Source organism: Oncorhynchus kisutch, unplaced genomic scaffold (genome assembly GCF_002021735.2).
Source record: "Oncorhynchus kisutch isolate 150728-3 unplaced genomic scaffold, Okis_V2 Okis07a-Okis12b_hom, whole genome shotgun sequence".
In the NCBI taxonomy this organism is placed as follows: Eukaryota; Metazoa; Chordata; class Actinopteri; order Salmoniformes; family Salmonidae; genus Oncorhynchus; species Oncorhynchus kisutch.
The window spans coordinates 3,811,025-3,835,454 of NW_022261984.1; the positions used below are offsets into that span (position 1 = coordinate 3,811,025).

The following is a 24,430-nucleotide window of genomic DNA, read 5'->3' on the forward strand; positions in this document are numbered from 1 at the left end:
ATAACGACTGCTTTACTGACTCTTCAGCTTCCTGTCAACAACACATCACATCCTGTATGTTTGGCTTTCAGATGACTTTTCACTTTGTATCTGGTCATCTTCAAAGACTGATAAACAGAAGCATGACTTACCTTAAATAGTCCGGGAGTTCGAGTTCTTCGCTACCGTTTATTCAATGGGAGTAATATGAAAACCAACCTTGGCCTGTACACATTGTGTTCCTGGCACCTGAGTTGAGAAACCCTGCATTGTACTTCTGATTATAACCATATTTTATTGATCTGTTTAGAGCCAAGTTCTCCTGATCTAGGGTCATGCTATCTACCCCAAATCCTAACCTTAGCCATTATGGTAAGGAATGTAAACTGACCTGAGATCAGTGCCTAGAGGCAACTTTATCCTGCTCTGTTATGGCCCTGTGGTAAGAAGGAGTTGTCAAACGCGCTTCAGCCTAGCTTAAACTAAAAGGCAATCAGGGACTTGAAAATCCCCAAAATATTCCTTATCCCAGGGCACTTGAACTGTTTCCGCATATCAAATCAAATCAAAATTATTTATATAGCCCTTCTTACATGAGCTGATATCTCAAAGTGCTGTACAGAAACCCAGCCTAAAACCCCAAACAGCAAGCAATGCAGGTGTAGAAGCACGGTGGCTAGGAAAAACTCCCTAGAATGGCCAAAACCTAGGAAGAAACCTAGAGAGGAACCAGGCTATGAGGGGTGGCCAGTCCTCTTCTGGCTGTGCCGGGTGGAGATTATAACAGAACATGGCCAAGATATTCAAATGTTCATAAATGACCAGCATGGTCAAATAATAATAATCACAGTAGTTGTCGAGGGTGCAGCAAGTCAGCACCTCAGGAGTAGATGTCAGTTGGCTTTTCATAGCCGATCATTAAGAGTATCTCTACCGCTCCTGCTGTCTCTAGAGAGTTGAAAACAGCAGGTCTGGGACAGGTAGCACGTCCAGTGAACAGGTCAGGGTTCCATAGCCGCAGGCAAAACAGTTGAAACTGGAGCAGCAGCACGGCCAGGTGGACTGGGGACAGCAAGGAGTCATCATGTCAGGTAGTCCTGAGGCATGGTCCTAGGGCTCAGTTCCTCCGAGAGAGAGAAAGAAAGAGAGAGAGAGAGAGAATTAGAGGGAGCATACTTAAATTCATACAGGACACCGGATAAGACAGGAGAAATACTCCAGATATAACAGACTGACCCTAGCCCCCCGACACATAAACTACTGCAGCATAAATACTGGAGGCTGAGACAGGAGGGGTCAGGAGACACTGTGGCCCCATCCGAGGACACCCCCGGACAGTGCCAAATAGGCAGGATATAACCCCACCCACTTTGCCAAAGCACAGCCCCCACACCACTAGAGGGATATCTTCAACCACCAACTTACCGTCCTGAGACAAGGCCGAGTATAGCCCACAAAGATCTCCGCCACGGCACAACCCAAGGGGGGGCGCCAACCCAGACAGGAAGATCACGTCAGTGACTCAACCCACTCAAGTGATGCACCCCTCCTAGGGACGGCATGGAAGAGCACCAGTAAGTCAGTGACTCAGGCTCTGCAATAGGATTAGAGGCAGAGAATCCCAGGGAGAGAGGCGAACCAACCAGCCAGAGACAGCAAGGGCGGTTCTTTGCTCCATAGATCGTAAATAATTATTTTTCGAGATACAAACAGGCTTCTGTTTTCCCCCTCTGCTAATCACAAATGGCACCCTAGTCCCTATTCAGTGCACCACTTTTGACCAGGGCCTATAGGGGAGAATAGGATGCTGTTTGAGACATGGCTCGTTGTCTCCCTCTACAGGATGACTGTTATAACTACATCTGTCTGCTGGAGGTTCTGAAGGATGGAAGGATCTACGTCTGTGGCTCCTACGCCTACAATCCCCAGTGTGCTTTCATAGTCAGTCACGTTCTCTCTCCTCTGTCTCTTCTCATACTCTACACCTATATTATCATTATTATTATTATACTCTACACCTATATTATCATTATTATTATTATACTCTACACCTATATTATCATTGTTATTATACTCTACACCTATAATATTAGTATTATTATACTCTACACCTATAATATTAGTATTATTATACTCTACACCTATAATATTATTATACTCTACACCTATAATATTATTATACTCTACACCTATAATATTAGTATTATTATACTCTACACCTATAATATTAGTATTATTATACTCTACACCTATAATATTATTATACTCTACACCTATAATATTATTATACTCTACACCTATAATATTAGTATTATTATGATACACCTGCTAGATGCTCTTTAACTGTTGTGGTGAAACACATGTTATTCATTCAGTTCATGTATTTAGTTGATAGGCTTACACACATGATGTTCACGTCACAGGAGGTGGGACCTTAATTGGGGAGACGAGGCTCGTGGTAATGGCTGGAGCGGAATCAGTGGAACCATATCAAATACATCAAACATATGGTTTCCTTGTGTTTGATGCCGTTCCATTGTCGCCGTTCCAGACATTACTATGAGCCGTCCTCCCCTCAGCAGCCTCCACTGGTTCACATACACTACTAAATATAGACTGTGTGTATGTGTGTGTGTGTGTGTGTTCAGGACCCAGTGACGTTTGTCCTAGTGAAGGAAGGTGGTGACAAAGTGAAGATGGAGAATGGGAAGGGGAAATGTCCTTATGATCCCAGACAACCTCACACTGCTGTTACTGCAGGTTAGACACACACTGCTGTTACTGTAGGTTAGACACACACTGCTGTTACTGTAGGTTAGACACACACACTGCTGTTACTGTAGGTTAGACACACACTGCTGTTACTGCAGGTTAGACACACACTGCTGTTACTGCAGGTTAGACACACACTGCTGTTACTGCAGGTTAGACACACACTGCTGTTACTGTAGGTTAGACACACACTGCTGTTACTGCAGGTTAGACACACACTGCTGTTACTGCAGGTTAGACACACACTGCTGTTACTGTAGGTTAGACACACTCTGCTGTTACTGTAGGTTAGACACACACACTGCTGTTACTGCAGGTTAGACACACACTGCTGTTACTGTAGGTTAGACACACACTGCTGTTACTGCAGGTTAGACACACACTGCTGTTACTGCAGGTTAGACACACACTCTGCTGTTACTGTAGGTTAGACACACACTGCTGTTACTGCAGGTTAGACACACACACTGCTGTTATTGTAGGTTAGACACACACACTGCTGTTACTGTAGGTTAGACACCCACACTGCTGTTACTGCAGGTTAGACACACACACTGCTGTTACTGTAGGTTAGACACCCACACGGCTGTTACTGTAGGTTAGAAACCCACACGGCTGTTACTGTAGGTTAGAAACCCACACTGCTGTTACTGTAGGTTAGAGACACACACTGCTGTTACTGTAGGTTAGAGACACACTCTGCTGTTACTGTAGGTTAGACACACTCTGCTGTTACTGTAGGTTAGACACACACTCTGCTGTTACTGTAGGTTAGACACACACTCTGCTGTTACTGCAGGTTAGACACACACTGCTGTTACTGCAGGTTAGACACACACTGCTGTTACTGCAAGTTAGACACACACACTGCTGTTACTGCAGGTTAGACACACACTGCTGTTACTGCAGGTTAGACACACACACTGCTGTTACTGCAGGTTAGACACACACACCGCTGTTACTGCAGGTTAGACACACACTGCTGTTACTGTAGGTTAGACACACACTCTGCTGTTACTGTAGGTTAGACACACACTGCTGTTACTGTAGGTTAGACACACACACTGCTGTTACCGTAGGTTAGACACACACACTGCTGTTACTGTAGGTTAGACACACACACTGCTGTTACTATAGGTTAGACACACACTGCTGTTACTGTAGGTTAGACACACACTGCTGTTACTGTAGGTTAGACACACACACTGCTGTTACTGTAGGTTAGACACACACTGCTGTTACTGTAGGTTAGACACACACTGCTGTTACTGCAGGTTAGACACACTGCTGTTACTGTAGGTTAGACACACACTGCTGTTACTGTAGGTTAGACACACACTGCTGTTACTGTAGGTTAGACACACACTGCTGTTACTGCAGGTTAGACACACACTGCTGTTACTGTAGGTTAGACACACACACTGCTGTTACTGTAGGTTAGACAAACACTGCTGTTACTGTAGGTTAGACACACACTGCTGTTACCATAGGTTAGACACACACTGCTGTTACTACAGGTTAGACACACACACTGCTGTTACCGTAGGTTAGACACACACTGCTGTTACTGTAGGTTAGACACACACACTGCTGTTACTGTAGGTTAGACACACACACTGCTGTTACTGTAGGTTAGACACACACACTGCTGTTACTGTAGGTTAGACACACACTCTGCTGTTACCGTAGGTTAGACACACACACTGCTGTTACTGTAGGTTAGACACACACACGGCTGTTACTGTAGGTTAGACACACACTGCTGTTACTGTAGGTTAGACACACACTGCTGTTACTGTAGGTTAGACACATACTCTGCTGTTACTGCAGGTTAGACACACACTGCTGTTACTGTAGGTTAGACACACTGCTGTTACTGTAGGTTAGACACACACTGCTGTTACTGTAGGTTAGACACACACACTGCTGTTACTGTAGGTTAGACACACACGGCTGTTACTGTAGGTTAGACACACACTCTGCTGTTACTGCAGGTTAGACACACACTGCTGTTACTGTAGGTTAGACACACACTGCTGTTACTGCAGGTTAGACACACTGCTGTTACTGTAGGTTAGACACACACTGCTGTTACTGTAGGTTAGACACACACTGCTGTTACTGTAGGTTAGACACACACTGTTGTTACTGCAGGTTAGACACACACTGCTGTTACTGCAGGTTAGACACGCACTGCTGTTACTGTAGGTTAGACAAACACTGCTGTTACTGTAGGTTAGACACACACTGCTGTTACCGTAGGTTAGACACACACTGCTGTTACTGCAGGTTAGACACACACACTGCTGTTACCGTAGGTTAGACACACACTGCTGTTACTGTAGATTAGACACACACTCTGCTGTTACTGTAGGTTAGACACACACACTGCTGTTACTGTAGGTTAGACACACACACTGCTGTTACTGTAGGTTAGACACACACTCTGCTGTTACCGTAGGTTAGACACACACACTGCTGTTACTGTAGGTTAGACACACACTGCTGTTACTGCAGGTTAGACACACACTCTGCTGTTACTGTAGGTTAGACACACACTGCTGTTACTGTAGGTTAGACACACACTGCTGTTACTGTAGGTTAGACACACACTGCTGTTACTGTAGGTTAGACACACTCTGCTGTTACTGTAGGTTAGACACACACACTGCTGTTACTGCAGGTTAGACACACACTGCTGTTACTGTAGGTTAGACACACACTACTGTTACTGCAGGTTAGACACACACTGCTGTTACTGCAGGTTAGACACACACTGCTGTTACTGCAGGTTAGACACACACTGCTGTTACTGCAGGTTAGACACACACTGCTGTTACTGCAGGTTAGACACACACTGCTGTTACTGCAGGTTAGACACACACTGCTGTTACTGTAGGTTAGACACACACTGCTGTTACTGCAGGTTAGACACACACTGCTGTTACTGCAGGTTAGACACACACTGCTGTTACTGTAGGTTAGACACACACACTGCTGTTACTGCAGGTTAGACACACACTGCTGTTACTGCAGGTTAGACACACACTGCTGTTACTGCAGGTTAGACACACACACTGCTGTTACTGCAGGTTAGACACACACTGCTGTTACTGCAGGTTAGACACACACACTGCTGTTACTGCAGGTTAGACACACACACCGCTGTTACTGCAGGTTAGACACACACTGCTGTTACTGTAGGTTAGACACACACTCTGCTGTTACTGTAGGTTAGACACACACTGCTGTTACTGTAGGTTAGACACACACACTGCTGTTACCGTAGGTTAGACACACACACTGCTGTTACCGTAGGTTAGACACACACACTGCTGTTACTGTAGGTTAGACACACACACTGCTGTTACTATAGGTTAGACACACACTGCTGTTACTGTAGGTTAGACACACACTGCTGTTACTGTAGGTTAGACACACACACTGCTGTTACTGTAGGTTAGACACACACTGCTGTTACTGTAGGTTAGACACACACTGCTGTTACTGCAGGTTAGACACACTGCTGTTACTGTAGGTTAGACACACACTGCTGTTACTGTAGGTTAGACACACACTGCTGTTACTGTAGGTTAGACACACACTGCTGTTACTGCAGGTTAGACACACACTGCTGTTACTGCAGGTTAGACACACACTGCTGTTACTGTAGGTTAGACAAACACTGCTGTTACTGTAGGTTAGACACACACTGCTGTTACCGTAGGTTAGACACACACTGCTGTTACTGCAGGTTAGACACACACACTGCTGTTACCGTAGGTTAGACACACACTGCTGTTACTGTAGATTAGACACACACACTGCTGTTACTGTAGGTTAGACACACACACTGCTGTTACTGTAGGTTAGACACACACTGCTGTTACTGTATGTTAGACACACACACTGCTGTTACTGTAGGTTAGACACCCACTGCTGTTACTGTAGGTTAGACACACTCTGCTGTTACTGTAGGTTAGACACACACTGCTGTTACTGTAGGTTAGACACACACACACTGCCGTTACTGTAGGTTAGACACACACACTGCTGTTACTGTAGGTTAGACACACACTGCTGTTACTGTAGGTTAGACACACTCTGCTGTTACTGTAGGTTAGACACACACGGCTGTTACTGTAGGTTAGACACACACTGCTGTTACTGTAGGTTAGACACACACTGCTGTTACTGTAGGTTAGACACATACTCTGCTGTTACTGCAGGTTAGACACACACTGCTGTTACTGTAGGTTAGACACACTGCTGTTACTGTAGGTTAGACACACACTCTGCTGTTACTGCAGGTTAGACACACACTGCTGTTACTGTAGGTTAGACACACTGCTGTTACTGTAGGTTAGACACACTGCTGTTACTGTAGGTTAGACACACTCTGCTGTTACTGTAGGTTAGACACACACTGCTGTTACTGTAGGTTAGACACACACACTGCTGTTACTGTAGGTTAGACACACACTGCTGTTACTGTATGTTAGACACACACTGCTGTTACTGTAGGTTAGACACACACTGCTGTTACTGTAGGTTAGACACACACACTGCTGTTACTGTAGGTTAGACACACTCTGCTGTTACTGTAGGTTAGACACACACTGCTGTTACTGCAGGTTAGACACACACTGCTGTTACTGCAGGTTAGACACACACTGCTGTTACTGTAGGTTAGACACACACTGCTGTTACTGCAGGTTAGACACACACTCTGCTGTTACTGTAGGTTAGACACACTGCAGTTACTGTAGGTTAGACACACACTCTGCTGTTACTGTAGGTTAGACACACACTGCTGTTACTGTAGGTTAGACACACACTGCTGTTACTGTAGGTTAGACACACACTCTGCTGTTACTGTAGGTTAGACACACACACTGCTGTTACTGTAGGTTAGACACACACTCTGCTGTTACTGTAGGTTAGAGACACACACTGCTGTTACTGTAGGTTAGAGACACACACTGCTGTTACTGTAGGTTAGACACACACTGCTGTTACTGCAGGTTAGACACACACACTCCTGTTACTGTAGGTTAGACACACACTCTGCTGTTACTGTAGGTTAGACACACACTCTGCTGTTACTGTAGGTTAGACACACACACTGCTGTTACTGTAGGTTAGACACACACTCTGCTGTTACTCTAGGTTAGACACCCACACTGCTGTTACTGCAGGTTAGACACACACACTGCTGTTACTGTAGGTTAGACACCCACACTGCTGTTACTGCAGGTTAGACACACACACTGCTGTTACTGTAGGTTAGACACCCACACGGCTGTTACTGTAGGTTAGAAACCCACACGGCTGTTACTGTAGGTTAGAAACCCACACTGCTGTTACTGTAGGTTAGAGACACACACTGCTGTTACTGTAGGTTAGAGACACACACTGCTGTTACTGTAGGTTAGACACACACTGCTGTTACTGCAGGTTAGACACACACACTGCTGTTACTGTAGGTTAGACACACACTGCTGTTACTGCAGGTTAGACACACACTGCTGTTACTGCAGGTTAGACACACACACTGCTGTTACTGTAGGTTAGAAACCCACACTGCTGTTATTGTAGGTTAGAAACCCACACTGCTGTTACTGTAGGTTAGAGACACACACTGCTGTTACTGTAGGTTAGAGACACACTCTGCTGTTACTGTAGGTTAGACACACTCTGCTGTTACTGTAGGTTAGACACACACTCTGCTGTTACTGTAGGTTAGACACACACTCTGCTGTTACTGTAGGTTAGAGACACACACTGCTGTTACTGTAGGTTAGACACACACTGCTGTTACTGTAGGTTAGACACACACTCAGCTGTTACTGCAGGTTAGACACACACTGCTGTTACTGTAGGTTAGACACACACTGCTGTTACTGTAGGTTAGACACACACACTGCTGTTACTGTAGGTTAGACACACACTGCTGTTACTGTAGGTTAGACACACACTGCTGTTACTGTAGGTTAGACACACTCTGCTGTTACTGTAGGTTAGACACACTGCTGTTACTGTAGGTTAGACACACACTGCTGTTACTGTAGGTTAGACACACACACTGCTGTTACTGTAGGTTAGACACACACGGCTGTTACTGTAGGTTAGACACACACTCTGCTGTTACTGTAGGTTAGAGACACACACTGCTGTTACTGTAGGTTAGACACACTGCTGTTACTGTAGGTTAGACACACACACTGCTGTTACTGTAGGTTAGACACACTGCTGTTACTGTAGGTTAGACACACTCTGCTGTTACTGTAGGTTAGACACACACTCTGCTGTTACTGTAGGTTAGACACACACTGCTGTTACTGTAGGTTAGACACATACTGCTGTTAATGTAGGTTAGACACACACTGCTGTTACTGCAGGTTAGACACACACTGCTGTTACTGTAGGTTAGACACACACTGCTGTTACTGTAGGTTAGACACACACTGCTGTTACTGCAGGTTAGACACACACTGCTGTTACTGTAGGTTAGACACACACTGCTGTTACTGTAGGTTAGACACACACTCTGCTGTTACTGCAGGTTAGACACACACTGCTGTTACTGTAGGTTAGACACACTGCTGTTACTGTAGGTTAGACACACACTCTGCTGTTACTGTAGGTTAGACACACTGCAGTTACTGTAGGTTAGACACACACTCTGCTGTTACTGTAGGTTAGACACACACTGCTGTTACTGTAGGTTAGACACACACTGCTGTTACTGTAGGTTAGACACACACTGCTGTTACTGTAGGTTAGACACACACTCTGCTGTTATTGTAGGTTAGACACACACTCTGCTGTTACTGTAGGTTAGACACACACACTGCTGTTACTGTAGGTTAGACACACACTCTGCTGTTACTGTAGGTTAGAGACACACACTGCTGTTACTGTAGGTTAAAGACACACACTGCTGTTACTGTAGGTTAGACACACACTGCTGTTACTGCAGGTTAGACACACACACTGCTGTTACTGTAGGTTAGACACACACTCTGCTGTTACTGTAGGTTAGACACACACTCTGCTGTTACTGTAGGTTAGACACACACACTGCTGTTACTGTAGGTTAGACACACACTCTGCTGTTACTGTAGGTTAGACACCCACACTGCTGTTACTGCAGGTTAGACACACACACTGCTGTTACTGTAGGTTAGACACACACACTGCTGTTACTGTAGGTTAGACACACACACTGCTGTTACTGTAGGTTAGACACACACTCTGCTGTTACTGTAGGTTAGAGACACACACTGCTGTTACTGTAGGTTAGAGACACACACTGCTGTTACTGTAGGTTAGACACACACTGCTGTTACTGCAGGTTAGACACACACACTGCTGTTACTATAGGTTAGACACACACTCTGCTGTTACTGTAGGTTAGACACACACTCTGCTGTTACTGTAGGTTAGACACACACACTGCTGTTACTGTAGGTTAGACACACACTCTGCTGTTACTGTAGGTTAGACACCCACACTGCTGTTACTGCAGGTTAGACACACACACTGCTGTTACTGTAGGTTAGACACACACACTGCTGTTACTGTAGGTTAGACACACACACTGCTGTTACTGTAGGTTAGACACACACTCTGCTGTTACCGTAGGTTAGACACACACACTGCTGTTACTGTAGGTTAGACACACACTCTGCTGTTACTGTAGGTTAGACACACACTGCTGTTACTGTAGGTTAGACACACACTCTGCTGTTACCGTAGGTTAGACACACACACTGCTGTTACTGTAGGTTAGACACACACTGCTGTTACTGTAGGTTAGACACACACTGCTGTTACTGTAGGTTAGACACACACACTGCTGTTACTGTAGGTTAGACACACACACTGCTGTTACTGTAGGTTAGACACACACTGCTGTTACTGTAGGTTAGACACACACTGCTGTTACTGTAGGTTAGACACACACTCTGCTGTTACCGTAGGTTAGACACACACACTGCTGTTACTGTAGGTTAGACACACACTCTGCTGTTACTGTAGGTTAGACACACACTGCTGTTACTGTAGGTTAGACACCCACACTGCTGTTACTGCAGGTTAGACACACACTGCTGTTACTGTAGGTTAGACACACACTGCTGTTACTGTAGGTTAGACACACACTGCTGTTACTGTATGTTAGACACACACACTGCTGTTACTGTAGGTTAGACACACACTGCTGTTACTGTAGGTTAGACACACACTGCTGTTACTGTAGGTTAGACACACACACTGCTGTTACTGTAGGTTAGACACACACTGCTGTTACTGTAGGATAGACACACACTGCTGTTACTGTAGGTTAGACACACTCTGCTGTTACTGTAGGTTAGACACACTGCTGTTACTGTAGGTTAGACACACACTGCTGTTACTGTAGGTTAGACACACACACTGCTGTTACTGTAGGTTAGACACACACGGCTGTTACTGTAGGTTAGACACACACTCTGCTGTTACTGTAGGTTAGAGACACACACTGCTGTTACTGTAGGTTAGACACACTGCTGTTACTGTAGGTTAGACACACACACTGCTGTTACTGTAGGTTAGACACACTGCTGTTACTGTAGGTTAGACACACTCTGCTGTTACTGTAGGTTAGACACACACTCTGCTGTTACTGTAGGTTAGACACACACTGCTGTTACTGTAGGTTAGACACACACTGCTGTTACTGTAGGTTAGACACACACTGCTGTTACTGCAGGTTAGACACACACTGCTGTTACTGTAGGTTAGACACACACTGCTGTTACTGTAGGTTAGACACACACTGCTGTTACTGCAGGTTAGACACACACTGCTGTTACTGTAGGTTAGACACACACTGCTGTTACTGTAGGTTAGACACACACTCTGCTGTTACTGCAGGTTAGACACACACTGCTGTTACTGTAGGTTAGACACACTGCTGTTACTGTAGGTTAGACACACACTCTGCTGTTACTGCAGGTTAGACACACACTGCTGTTACTGCAGGTTAGACACACACTCTGCTGTTACTGTAGGTTAGACACACTGCAGTTACTGTAGGTTAGACACACACTCTGCTGTTACTGTAGGTTAGACACACACTGCTGTTACTGTAGGTTAGACACACACTGCTGTTACTGTAGGTTAGACACACACTGCTGTTACTGTAGGTTAGACACACACTCTGCTGTTATTGTAGGTTAGACACACACTCTGCTGTTACTGTAGGTTAGACACACACACTGCTGTTACTGTAGGTTAGACACACACTCTGCTGTTACTGTAGGTTAGAGACACACACTGCTGTTACTGTAGGTTAGAGACACACACTGCTGTTACTGTAGGTTAGACACACACTGCTGTTACTGCAGGTTAGACACACACACTGCTGTTACTGTAGGTTAGACACACACTCTGCTGTTACTGTAGGTTAGACACACACTCTGCTGTTACTGTAGGTTAGACACACACACTGCTGTTACTGTAGGTTAGACACACACTCTGCTGTTACTGTAGGTTAGATACCCTCACTGCTGTTACTGCAGGTTAGACACACACACTGCTGTTACTGTAGGTTAGACACACACACTGCTGTTACTGTAGGTTAGACACACACACTGCTGTTACTGTAGGTTAGACACACACTCTGCTGTTACCGTAGGTTAGACACACACACTGCTGTTACTGTAGGTTAGACACACACTCTGCTGTTACTGTAGGTTAGACACACACTGCTGTTACTGTAGGTTAGACACACACTGCTGTTACTGTAGGTTAGACACACACTGCTGTTACTGTATGTTAGACACACACACTGCTGTTACTGTAGGTTAGACACACACTGCTGTTACTGTAGGTTAGACACACTCTGCTGTTACTGTAGGTTAGACACACACTGCTGTTACTGTAGGTTAGACACACACACTGCTGTTACTGTAGGTTAGACACACACACTGCTGTTACTGTAGGTTAGACACACACTGCTGTTACTGTAGGTTAGACACACTCTGCTGTTACTGTAGGTTAGACACACACGGCTGTTACTGTAGGTTAGACACACACTGCTGTTACTGTAGGTTAGACACACACTGCTGTTACTGTAGGTTAGACACACACTCTGCTGTTACTGCAGGTTAGACACACACTCTGCTGTTACTGCAGGTTAGACACACACTGCTGTTACTGTAGGTTAGACACACTGCTGTTACTGTAGGTTAGACACACACTCTGCTGTTACTGCAGGTTAGACACACACTGCTGTTACTGTAGGTTAGACACACTGCTGTTACTGTAGGTTAGACACACTGCTGTTACTGTAGGTTAGACACACACTGCTGTTACTGTAGGTTAGACACACACTGCTGTTACTGTATGTTAGACACACACTGCTGTTACTGTAGGTTAGACACACACTGCTGTTACTGTAGGTTAGACACACACACTGCTGTTACTGTAGGTTAGACACATTCTGCTGTTACTGTAGGTTAGACACACACTGCTGTTACTGCAGGTTAGACACACACTGCTGTTACTGCAGGTTAGACACACACTGCTGTTACTGTAGGTTAGACACACACTGCTGTTACTGCAGGTTAGACACACACTCTGCTGTTACTGTAGGTTAGACACACTGCAGTTACTGTAGGTTAGACACACACTCTGCTGTTACTGTAGGTTAGACACATACTGCTGTTACTGTAGGTTAGACACACACTGCTGTTACTGTAGGTTAGACACACACTCTTCTGTTACTGTAGGTTAGACACACACACTGCTGTTACTGTAGGTTAGACACACACTCTGCAGTTACTGTAGGTTAGAGACACACACTGCTGTTACTGTAGGTTAGAGACACACACTGCTGTTACTGTAGGTTAGACACACACTGCTGTTACTGCAGGTTAGACACACACACTGCTGTTACTGTAGGTTAGACACACACTCTGCTGTTACTGTAGGTTAGACACACACTCTGCTGTTACTGTAGGTTAGACACACACACTGCTGTTACTGTAGGTTAGATACACACTCTGCTGTTACTGTAGGTTAGACACCCACACTGCTGTTACTGCAGGTTAGACACACACACTGCTGTTACTGCAGGTTAGACACACACACTGATGTTACTGTAGGTTAGACACCCACACGGCTGTTACTGTAGGTTAGAAACCCACACGGCTGTTACTGTAGGTTAGAAACCCACACTGCTGTTACTGTAGGTTAGAGACACACACTGCTGTTACTGTAGGTTAGACACACACTGCTGTTACTGCAGGTTAGACACACACACTGATGTTACTGTAGGTTAGACACCCACACGGCTGTTACTGTAGGTTAGAAACCCACACGGCTGTTACTGTAGGTTAGAAACCCACACTGCTGTTACTGTAGGTTAGAGACACACACTGCTGTTACTGTAGGTTAGAGACACACACTGCTGTTACTGTAGGTTAGACACACACTGCTGTTACTGCAGGTTAGACACACACACTGCTGTTACTGTAGGTTAGACACACACTGCTGTTACTGCAGGTTAGACACACACTGCTGTTACTGTAGGTTAGAAACCCACACTGCTGTTATTGTAGGTTAGAAACCCACACTGCTGTTACTGTAGGTTAGAGACACACACTGCTGTTACTGTAGGTTAGAGACACACTCTGCTGTTACTGTAGGTTAGACTCACTCTGCTGTTACTGTAGGTTAGACACACACTCTGCTGTTACTGTAGGTTAGACACACACTCTGCTGTTACTGTAGGTTAGAGACACACACTGCTGTTACTGTAGGTTAGACACACACTGCTGTTACTGTAGGTTAGACACACACTCTGCTGTTACTGCAGGTTAGACACACACTGCTGTTACTGTAGGTTAGACACACACTGCTGTTACTGTAGGTTAGACACACACACTGCTGTTACTGTAGGTTAGACACACACTGCTGTTACTGTAGGTTAGACACACACTGCTGTTACTGTAGGTTAGACACACTCTGCTGTTACTGTAGGTTAGACACACTGCTGTTACTGTAGGTTAGACACACACTGCTGTTACTGTAGATTAGACACACACACTGCTGTTACTGTAGGTTAGACACACACGGCTGTTACTGTAGGTTAGACACACACTCTGCCGTTACTGTAGGTTAGAGACACACACTGCTGTTACTGTAGGTTAGACACACTGCTGTTACTGTAGGTTAGACACACACACTGCTGTTACTGTAGGTTAGACACACTGCTGTTACTGTAGGTTAGACACACTGCTGTTACTGTAGGTTAGACACACACTCTGCTGTTACTGTAGGTTAGACACACACTGCTGTTACTGTAGGTTAGACACACACTGCTGTTACTGTAGGTTAGACACACACTGCTGTTACTGCAGGTTAGACACACACTGCTGTTACTGTAGGTTAGACACACACTGCTGTTACTGTAGGTTAGACACACACTGCTGTTACTGCAGGTTAGACACACACTGCTGTTACTGTAGGTTAGACACACACTGCTGTTACTGTAGGTTAGACACACACTCTGCTGTTACTGCAGGTTAGACACACACTGCTGTTACTGTAGGTTAGACACACTGCTGTTACTGTAGGTTAGACACACACTCTGCTGTTTCTGCAGGTTAGACACACACTGCTGTTACTGCAGGTTAGACACACACTCTGCTGTTACTGTAGGTTAGACACACTGCAGTTACTGTAGGTTAGACACACACTCTGCTGTTACTGTAGGTTAGACACACACTGCTGTTACTGTAGGTTAGACACACACTGCTGTTACTGTAGGTTAGACACACACTGCTGTTACTGTAGGTTAGACACACACTCTGCTGTTATTGTAGGTTAGACACACACTCTGCTGTTACTGTAGGTTAGACACACACACTGCTGTTACTGTAGGTTAGACACACACTCTGCTGTTACTGTAGGTTAGACACACACACTGCTGTTATTGTAGGTTAGAAACCCACACTGCTGTTACTGTAGGTTAGAGACACACACTGCTGTTACTGTAGGTTAGAGACACACTCTGCTGTTACTGTAGGTTAGACTCACTCTGCTGTTACTGTAGGTTAGACACACACTCTGCTGTTACTGTAGGTTAGACACACACTCTGCTGTTACTGTAGGTTAGAGACACACACTGCTGTTACTGTAGGTTAGACACACACTGCTGTTACTGTAGGTTAGACACACACTCTGCTGTTACTGCAGGTTAGACACACACTGCTGTTACTGTAGGTTAGACACACACTGCTGTTACTGTAGGTTAGACACACACACTGCTGTTACTGTAGGTTAGACACACACTGCTGTTACTGTAGGTTAGACACACACTGCTGTTACTGTAGGTTAGACACACTCTGCTGTTACTGTAGGTTAGACACACTGCTGTTACTGTAGGTTAGACACACACTGCTGTTACTGTAGATTAGACACACACACTGCTGTTACTGTAGGTTAGACACACACGGCTGTTACTGTAGGTTAGACACACACTCTGCCGTTACTGTAGGTTAGAGACACACACTGCTGTTACTGTAGGTTAGACACACTGCTGTTACTGTAGGTTAGACACACACACTGCTGTTACTGTAGGTTAGACACACTGCTGTTACTGTAGGTTAGACACACTGCTGTTACTGTAGGTTAGACACACACTCTGCTGTTACTGTAGGTTAGACACACACTGCTGTTACTGTAGGTTAGACACACACTGCTGTTACTGTAGGTTAGACACACACTGCTGTTACTGCAGGTTAGACACACACTGCTGTTACTGTAGGTTAGACACACACTGCTGTTACTGTAGGTTAGACACACACTGCTGTTACTGCAGGTTAGACACACACTGCTGTTACTGTAGGTTAGACACACACTGCTGTTACTGTAGGTTAGACACACACTCTGCTGTTACTGCAGGTTAGACACACACTGCTGTTACTGTAGGTTAGACACACTGCTGTTACTGTAGGTTAGACACACACTCTGCTGTTTCTGCAGGTTAGACACACACTGCTGTTACTGCAGGTTAGACACACACTCTGCTGTTACTGTAGGTTAGACACACTGCAGTTACTGTAGGTTAGACACACACTCTGCTGTTACTGTAGGTTAGACACACACTGCTGTTACTGTAGGTTAGACACACACTGCTGTTACTGTAGGTTAGACACACACTGCTGTTACTGTAGGTTAGACACACACTCTGCTGTTATTGTAGGTTAGACACACACTCTGCTGTTACTGTAGGTTAGACACACACACTGCTGTTACTGTAGGTTAGACACACACTCTGCTGTTACTGTAGGTTAGACACACACACTGCTGTTACTGTAGGTTAGACACACACTCTGCTGTTACTGTAGGTTAGAGACACACACTGCTGTTACTGTAGGTTAGAGACACACACTGCTGTTACTGTAGGTTAGAGACACACACTGCTGTTACTGTAGGTTAGACACACACTGCTGTTACTGCAGGTTAGACACACACACTGCTGTTACTGTAGGTTAGACACACACTCTGCTGTTACTGTAGGTTAGACACACACTCTGCTGTTACTGTAGGTTAGACACACACACTGCTGTTACTGTAGGTTAGACACACACTCTGCTGTTACTGTAGGTTAGACACCCACACTGCTGTTACTGCAGGTTAGACACACACACTGCTGTTACTGTAGGTTAGACACCCACACTGCTGTTACTGCAGGTTAGACACACACACTGCTGTTACTGTAGGTTAGACACCCACACGGCTGTTACTGTAGGTTAGAAACCCACACTGCTGTTACTGTAGGTTAGAAACCCACACTGCTGTTACTGTAGGTTAGAAACCCACACTGCTGTTACTGTAGGTTAGAGACACACACTGCTGTTACTGTAGGTTAGAGACACACACTGCTGTTACTGTAGGTTAGACACACACTGCTGTTACTGCAGGTTAGACACACACACTGCTGTTACTGTAGGTTAGACACACACACTGCTGTTACTGTAGGTTAGACACACACTGCTGTTACTGTAGGTTAGACACACACACTGCTGTTACTGTAGGTTAGACACACACACTGCTGTTACTGTAGGTTAGACACACACTGCTGTTACTGTAGGTTAGACACACTCTGCTGTTACTGTAGGTTAGACACACACGGCTGTTACTGTAGGTTAGACACACACTGCTGTTACTGTAGGTTAGACACACACTGCTGTTACTGTAGGTTAGACACACACTGCTGTTACTGCAGGTTAGACACACACTGCTGTTACTGTAGGTTAGACACACACTGCTGTTACTGTAGGTTAGACACACACTCTGCTGTTACTGCAGGTTAGACACACACTGCTGTTACTGTAGGTTAGACACACTGCTGTTACTGTAGGTTAGACACACACTCTGCTGTTTCTGCAGGTTAGACACACACTGCTGTTACTGCAGGTTAGACACACACTCTGCTGTTACTGTAGGTTAGACACACTGCAGTTACTGTAGGTTAGACACACACTCTGCTGTTACTGTAGGTTAGACACACACTGCTGTTACTGTAGGTTAGACACACACTGCTGTTACTGTAGGTTAGACACACACTGCTGTTACTGTAGGTTAGACACACACTCTGCTGTTATTGTAGGTTAGACACACACTCTGCTGTTACTGTAGGTTAGACACACACACTGCTGTTACTGTAGGTTAGACACACACTCTGCTGTTACTGTAGGTTAGACACACACACTGCTGTTACTGTAGGTTAGACACACACTCTGCTGTTACTGTAGGTTAGAGACACACACTGCTGTTACTGTAGGTTAGAGACACACACTGCTGTTACTGTAGGTTAGAGACACACACTGCTGTTACTGTAGGTTAGACACACACTGCTGTTACTGCAGGTTAGACACACACACTGCTGTTACTGTAGGTTAGACACACACTCTGCTGTTACTGTAGGTTAGACACACACTCTGCTGTTACTGTAGGTTAGACACACACACTGCTGTTACTGTAGGTTAGACACACACTCTGCTGTTACTGTAGGTTAGACACCCACACTGCTGTTACTGCAGGTTAGACACACACACTGCTGTTACTGTAGGTTAGACACCCACACTGCTGTTACTGCAGGTTAGACACACACACTGCTGTTACTGTAGGTTAGACACCCACATGGCTGTTACTGTAGGTTAGAAACCCACACTGCTGTTACTGTAGGTTAGAAACCCACACTGCTGTTACTGTAGGTTAGAAACCCACACTGCTGTTACTGTAGGTTAGAGACACACACTGCTGTTACTGTAGGTTAGAGACACACACTGCTGTTACTGTAGGTTAGACACACACTGCTGTTACTGCAGGTTAGACACACACACTGCTGTTACTGTAGGTTAGACACACACACTGCTGTTACTGTAGGTTAGACACACACTGCTGTTACTGTAGGTTAGACACACACACTGCTGTTACTGTAGGTTAGACACACACACTGCTGTTACTGTAGGTTAGACACACACTGCTGTTACTGTAGGTTAGACACACTCTGCTGTTACTGTAGGTTAGACACACACGGCTGTTACTGTAGGTTAGACACACACTGCTGTTACTGTAGGTTAGACACACACTGCTGTTACTGTAGGTTAGACACACACTCTGCTGTTACTGCAGGTTAGACACACACTGCTGTTACTGTAGGTTAGACACACTGCTGTTACTGTAGGTTAGACACACACTCTGCTGTTACTGCAGGTTAGACACACACTGCTGTTACTGTAGGTTAGACACACTGCTGTTACTGTAGGTTAGACACACTGCTGTTACTGTAGGTTAGACACACACTGCTGTTACTGTAGGTTAGACACACACTGCTGTTACTGTATGTTAGACACACACTGCTGTTACTGTAGGTTAGACACACACTGCTGTTACTGTAGGTTAGACACACACACTGCTGTTACTGTAGGTTAGACACATTCTGCTGTTACTGTAGGTTAGACACACACTGCTGTTACTGCAGGTTAGACACACACTGCTGTTAATGCAGGTTAGACACACACTGCTGTTACTGTAGGTTAGACACACACTGCTGTTACTGTAGGTTAGACACACACTGCTGTTACTGTAGGTTAGACACCCACACGGCTGTTACTGTAGGTTAGAAACCCACACTGCTGTTACTGTAGGTTAGAAACCCACACTGCTGTTACTGTAGGTTAGAAACCCACACTGCTGTTACTGTAGGTTAGAGACACACACTGCTGTTACTGTAGGTTAGAGACACACACTGCTGTTACTGTAGGTTAGACACACACTGCTGTTACTGCAGGTTAGACACACACACTGCTGTTACTGTAGGTTAGACACACACACACTGCTGTTACTGTAGGTTAGAGACACACTGCTGTTACTGCAGGTTAGACACACACTGCTGTTACTGCAGGTTAGACACACACACTGCTGTTACTGCAGGTTAGACACACACTGCTGTTACTGCAGGTTAGACACACACACGGCTGTTACTGTAGGTTAGACACACACTGCTGTTTCTTTAGGTTAGACACACACTCTGCTGTTACTGTAGGTTAGACACACTCTGCTGTTACTGTAGGTTAGACACACACTCTGCTGTTACTGTAGGTTAGACACACACACTGCTGTTACTGTAGGTTAGACACACACTGCTGTTACTGTAGGTTAGACACACACACTGCTGTTACTGTAGGTTAGACACACACACTGCTGTTACTGTAGGTTAGACACACACTCTGCTGTTACTGTAAGTTAGACACACACACTGCTGTTACTGTAGGTTAGACACACACTCTGCTGTTACTGTAGGTTAGACACACACTGCTGTTACTGCAGGTTAGACACACACTGCTGTTACTGTAGGTTAGACACACACTGCTGTTACTGTAGGTTAGACACACACTGCTGTTACTGTAGGTTAGACACACACTGCTGTTACTGTAGGTTAGACACACACTGCTGTTACTGTAGGTTAGACACACACTGCTGTTACTGTAGGTTAGACACACACTGCTGTTACTGTAGGTTAGACACACACTGCTGTTACTGTAGGTTAGACACACACTCTGCTGTTACTGTAGGTTAGACACACACACTGCTGTTACTGTAGGTCTGAATTGTGTTCCTTGCTTTGTGAGAACAGAACTATGGTGTGACAATGACATACATATCTGTCCTTTGGGCCCTGGTCAAAATGAATCCATTAAACATGAAATAGGGTCCCACAAGGAACAGGTTCCCAAATGGCGCTCTGTTTCCTATAGAGTGCATTACTTTAGACCAGAGGGCTATTTTTTTTAAATTTGACCTTTATTTAACTAGGCAAGTCAGTTAAGAACAAATTCTTATTTTCAATGACAGCCTAGGAACAGTGGGTTAACTGCCTGTTCAGGGGTAGAACGACAGATTTGTACCTAGTCAGCTCGGGGATCTGAACTTGCAACCTTCCGGTTACTAGTCCAACACTCTAACCACTAGGCTACCCTGCCGCCCCAATAGTGTGTCATTTGGGACTCTGATATAGTGTAATGATTAGATAACAATACACTCACAGAAAGCCAGCCTCAGGGAGATGTTGAGAGTGACTTGTAGAACACACAGCACTCCTAAACACCCAGCAGCCAGCCTGTAGACTCCTGTTCTTCCATCTGCAGAGGAACACACACACGGCAACAGACACACACGCACACACACACACACACACACACACACACACACACACACACACACACACACACACACACACACACACACACACACACACACACACACACACACACACACACACACACACACACACACACACATACACACACATACCATCATCATCATTAATGATTAAGATTAAAACATAACACACATCATCCCACGTCCCTAACTAATTCTGAGAACCAAACATTTCGAATGTGTCATTGGTTTTCCCCCAATGGAGGGTTGGCAGCAACTGTTTGCTCAAGAGTGTGGTTTATCTCAAATCTGATTACCAGGAAGCTGCTGTATGTAGAAATTACACAATATAGCTGAAGCATGATTTAAAGAGTAGATCTGCGATTGCTATATCAATTTTTTTAACATCAATTTAAATGAATGATATTTACCTATTTGATTCTTGAAAAATGTAACTGAGAAATACCTCATGAGCTTAGTTTAACTGTCTAGCCCCATCAGAACCCAAATATAAACTTGTTTTACCATAAAATGATAAACTATGGATTTGTAAACAAACACTGTGTATGTAGCCTCATGGTTCAGCATCATGGTATCATTTTTTATCATGAATGGTCACTCCTTGCAGACATACTGTAGCTCTCTCTATGAATTTGAGAGTGGTTAAATTTTTCCAGCCCCTCAGCTGTTTACCAAAAACTTTGGTGGGGTGTCCACTGTGTTGTTGCTAAAAAAAGGTTATCATCAATTTTATTTAAATAGTTCCAAATAGTTCTAATACCTGAAGTAAAAAAATACATTGAATTGATACATTTTGGTGTACGTGACCCCAGCAGGTTTTGAACACCCTGCTCCATTCTAACTGAACCACCCAGAAGACAGAACAATACAAATGTACAAGTGTTTTTCTAGTGTGTGGTATTAGTGTGTGAATGCGTTCAGTTTGTACGTGCAGACCTGTCTGCGTGCCTCAGCTACTGTGTGAGAAAATAAGATACTTAGAATACTTAGTTCTTACCTGAGAGATGGGTCTCAGTCTTCACGCTCTTCGTTAATCTGTTCCGGTTTTCTTCAGTAACTTCATTCAATTCAATCACCTGTTTGTTGACGTACTCGGCCATCTTAACTAACCGTACCGAATATCAATGATTAAACCAATTAATCGATAAATCAACTAATTAAGTCTGTCTGACCTCTTATTGTAAAATCTATGATTCTAAGTTACATTTACTTGCTGTATTAACTTACTGTATGATTACCTTTCTAACTGACTCCTAATGGTAATATCTACTGTATGATTACCTTTCTAACTGACTCCTAATGGTAATATCTACTGTATGATTACCTTTCTAACTGACTCAGTAGTTGGTCTAATGTGTCTAAATCCTGTACTTCTCTGTTCTCTGTCTGTGGCCCACAGCTGGTGACAGGATGTGTCAAGTCTCTATCCACCAATAAGAAGGCTGTAGGTGTTAGAATGTGTCAAGGCTCTATCCACCAATAAGAAGGAGACTATTGGGATGTGAGACAAATGGCACCCTATTCTCTATTCAGTGCACTACATGGGTGAATAGGAAGCAGTTGTGTGTAACTTCCTCTTCATTCCTTGTTCATTCTGTTCTGTGCTTTATTTCTAACTCTCATTCATGTTTTTTTGGCCTAATAATATAAGTGATTTGTCAACCCAAACACAAGTTATTATTGGTCAATAGTAGGTCTAGTAAATGAATAAATTAACTAAGATGATTCTGTTTAATATGTTTATTGATTTGGGTCGAAAACAAGACATCTAAATACACTTTCCAATAGAAGAATTAAACAAAGGAAACTTTTTACAATAAAAAAATCTCAACAATATGTCATATTTGTCATCATGTCAATTATCAATCTATTACACACTGCTTCACCATAACATAGTTATTAATGAGTCCTTTAACAACTAGATGTTACTCCATACCATAGTGATTCATTAGTCCTTTAACAACTAGATGTTACTCCATACCATAGTGATTCATTAGTCCTTTAACAACTAGATGTTACTCCATACCATAGTTATTAATGAGTCCTTTAACAACTAGATGTTACTCCATACCATAGTTATTAATGAGTCCTTTAACAACTAGATGTTACTCCATACCATAGTGATTCATTAGTCCTTTAACAACTAGATGTTACTCCATACCATAGTTATTAATGAGTCCTTTAACAACTAGATGTTACTCCATACCATAGTGATTCATTAGTCCTTTAACAACTAGATGTTACTCCATACCATAGTTATTAATGAGTCCTTTAACAACTAGATGTTACTCCATACCATAGTGATTCATTAGTCCTTTAACAACTAGATGTTACTCCATACCATAGTGATTCATTAGTCCTTTAACAACTAGATGTTACTCCATACCATAGTTATTAATGAGTCCTTTAACAACTAGATGTTACTCCATACCATAGTTATTAATGAGTCCTTTAACAACTAGATGTTACTCCATACCATAGTGATTCATTAGTCCTTTAACAACTAGATGTTACTCCATACCATAGTTATTAATGAGTCCTTTAACAACTAGTTGTTACTCCATACCATAGTGATTAATTCGTCTTTTATCAACTAGATGTTAGTCCATACCATAGTGATTCATTACTATGACATATGACACTGTTCATTACTACCTGACATGATGACTCCTTGCTGTCCCCAGTCCACCTGGTCGTGCTGCTGCTCCAGTTTCAACTGTTCTGCCTTATTATTATTCAACCATGCTGGTCATTTATGAACATTTGAACATCTTGGCCATGTTCTGTTATAATCTCCACCCGGCACAGCCAGAAGAGGACTGGCCACCCCTCATAGCCTGGTTCCTCTCTAGGTTTCTTCCTAGGTTTTGGCCTTTCTAGGGAGTTTTCCTAACCACCGTGCTTCTACACCTGCATTGCTTGCTGTTTGGGGTTT

At 44.1% G+C, this 24,430-nt stretch overlaps 1 protein-coding gene and 1 long non-coding RNA gene across 6 annotated transcripts in view; one reads left to right on the forward strand and one right to left on the reverse strand.

Moving 5' to 3' along the window:
• The window catches only part of LOC116352758 (CD209 antigen-like protein C), a 96,979-nt gene that overhangs the window by 2,961 nt on the left and 69,588 nt on the right, over positions 1 to 24,430 (forward strand). For 3 of the 4 annotated variants that reach the window (XM_031814915.1, XM_031814914.1, XM_031814916.1), the window contains 2 exons: positions 1,822 to 1,920; positions 2,628 to 2,739. In XM_031814915.1, coding sequence (XP_031670775.1) covers positions 1,822 to 1,920; positions 2,628 to 2,739 — 211 coding nt within the window. Of the gene's footprint in view, positions 1 to 1,821; positions 1,921 to 2,627; positions 2,740 to 22,894; positions 23,332 to 24,430 lie in introns of those variants that run through there. The other variant, XM_031814917.1, reaches the window with a different exon arrangement.
• LOC116360155 (uncharacterized) lies at positions 1,480 to 22,899 on the reverse strand. Of its 2 annotated transcripts, none has more exons than XR_004206943.1 (3): positions 22,493 to 22,899; positions 21,360 to 21,455; positions 1,480 to 1,528 (listed from the first exon to the last, which is right to left on the reverse strand). It is a non-coding gene; the product is annotated as an uncharacterized LOC116360155 (long non-coding RNA). The 2 variants fall into 2 exon arrangements; XR_004206942.1 differs by lacking the exon at positions 1,480 to 1,528 and having other exon boundaries at positions 21,222 to 21,455; positions 22,493 to 22,776; positions 22,820 to 22,899.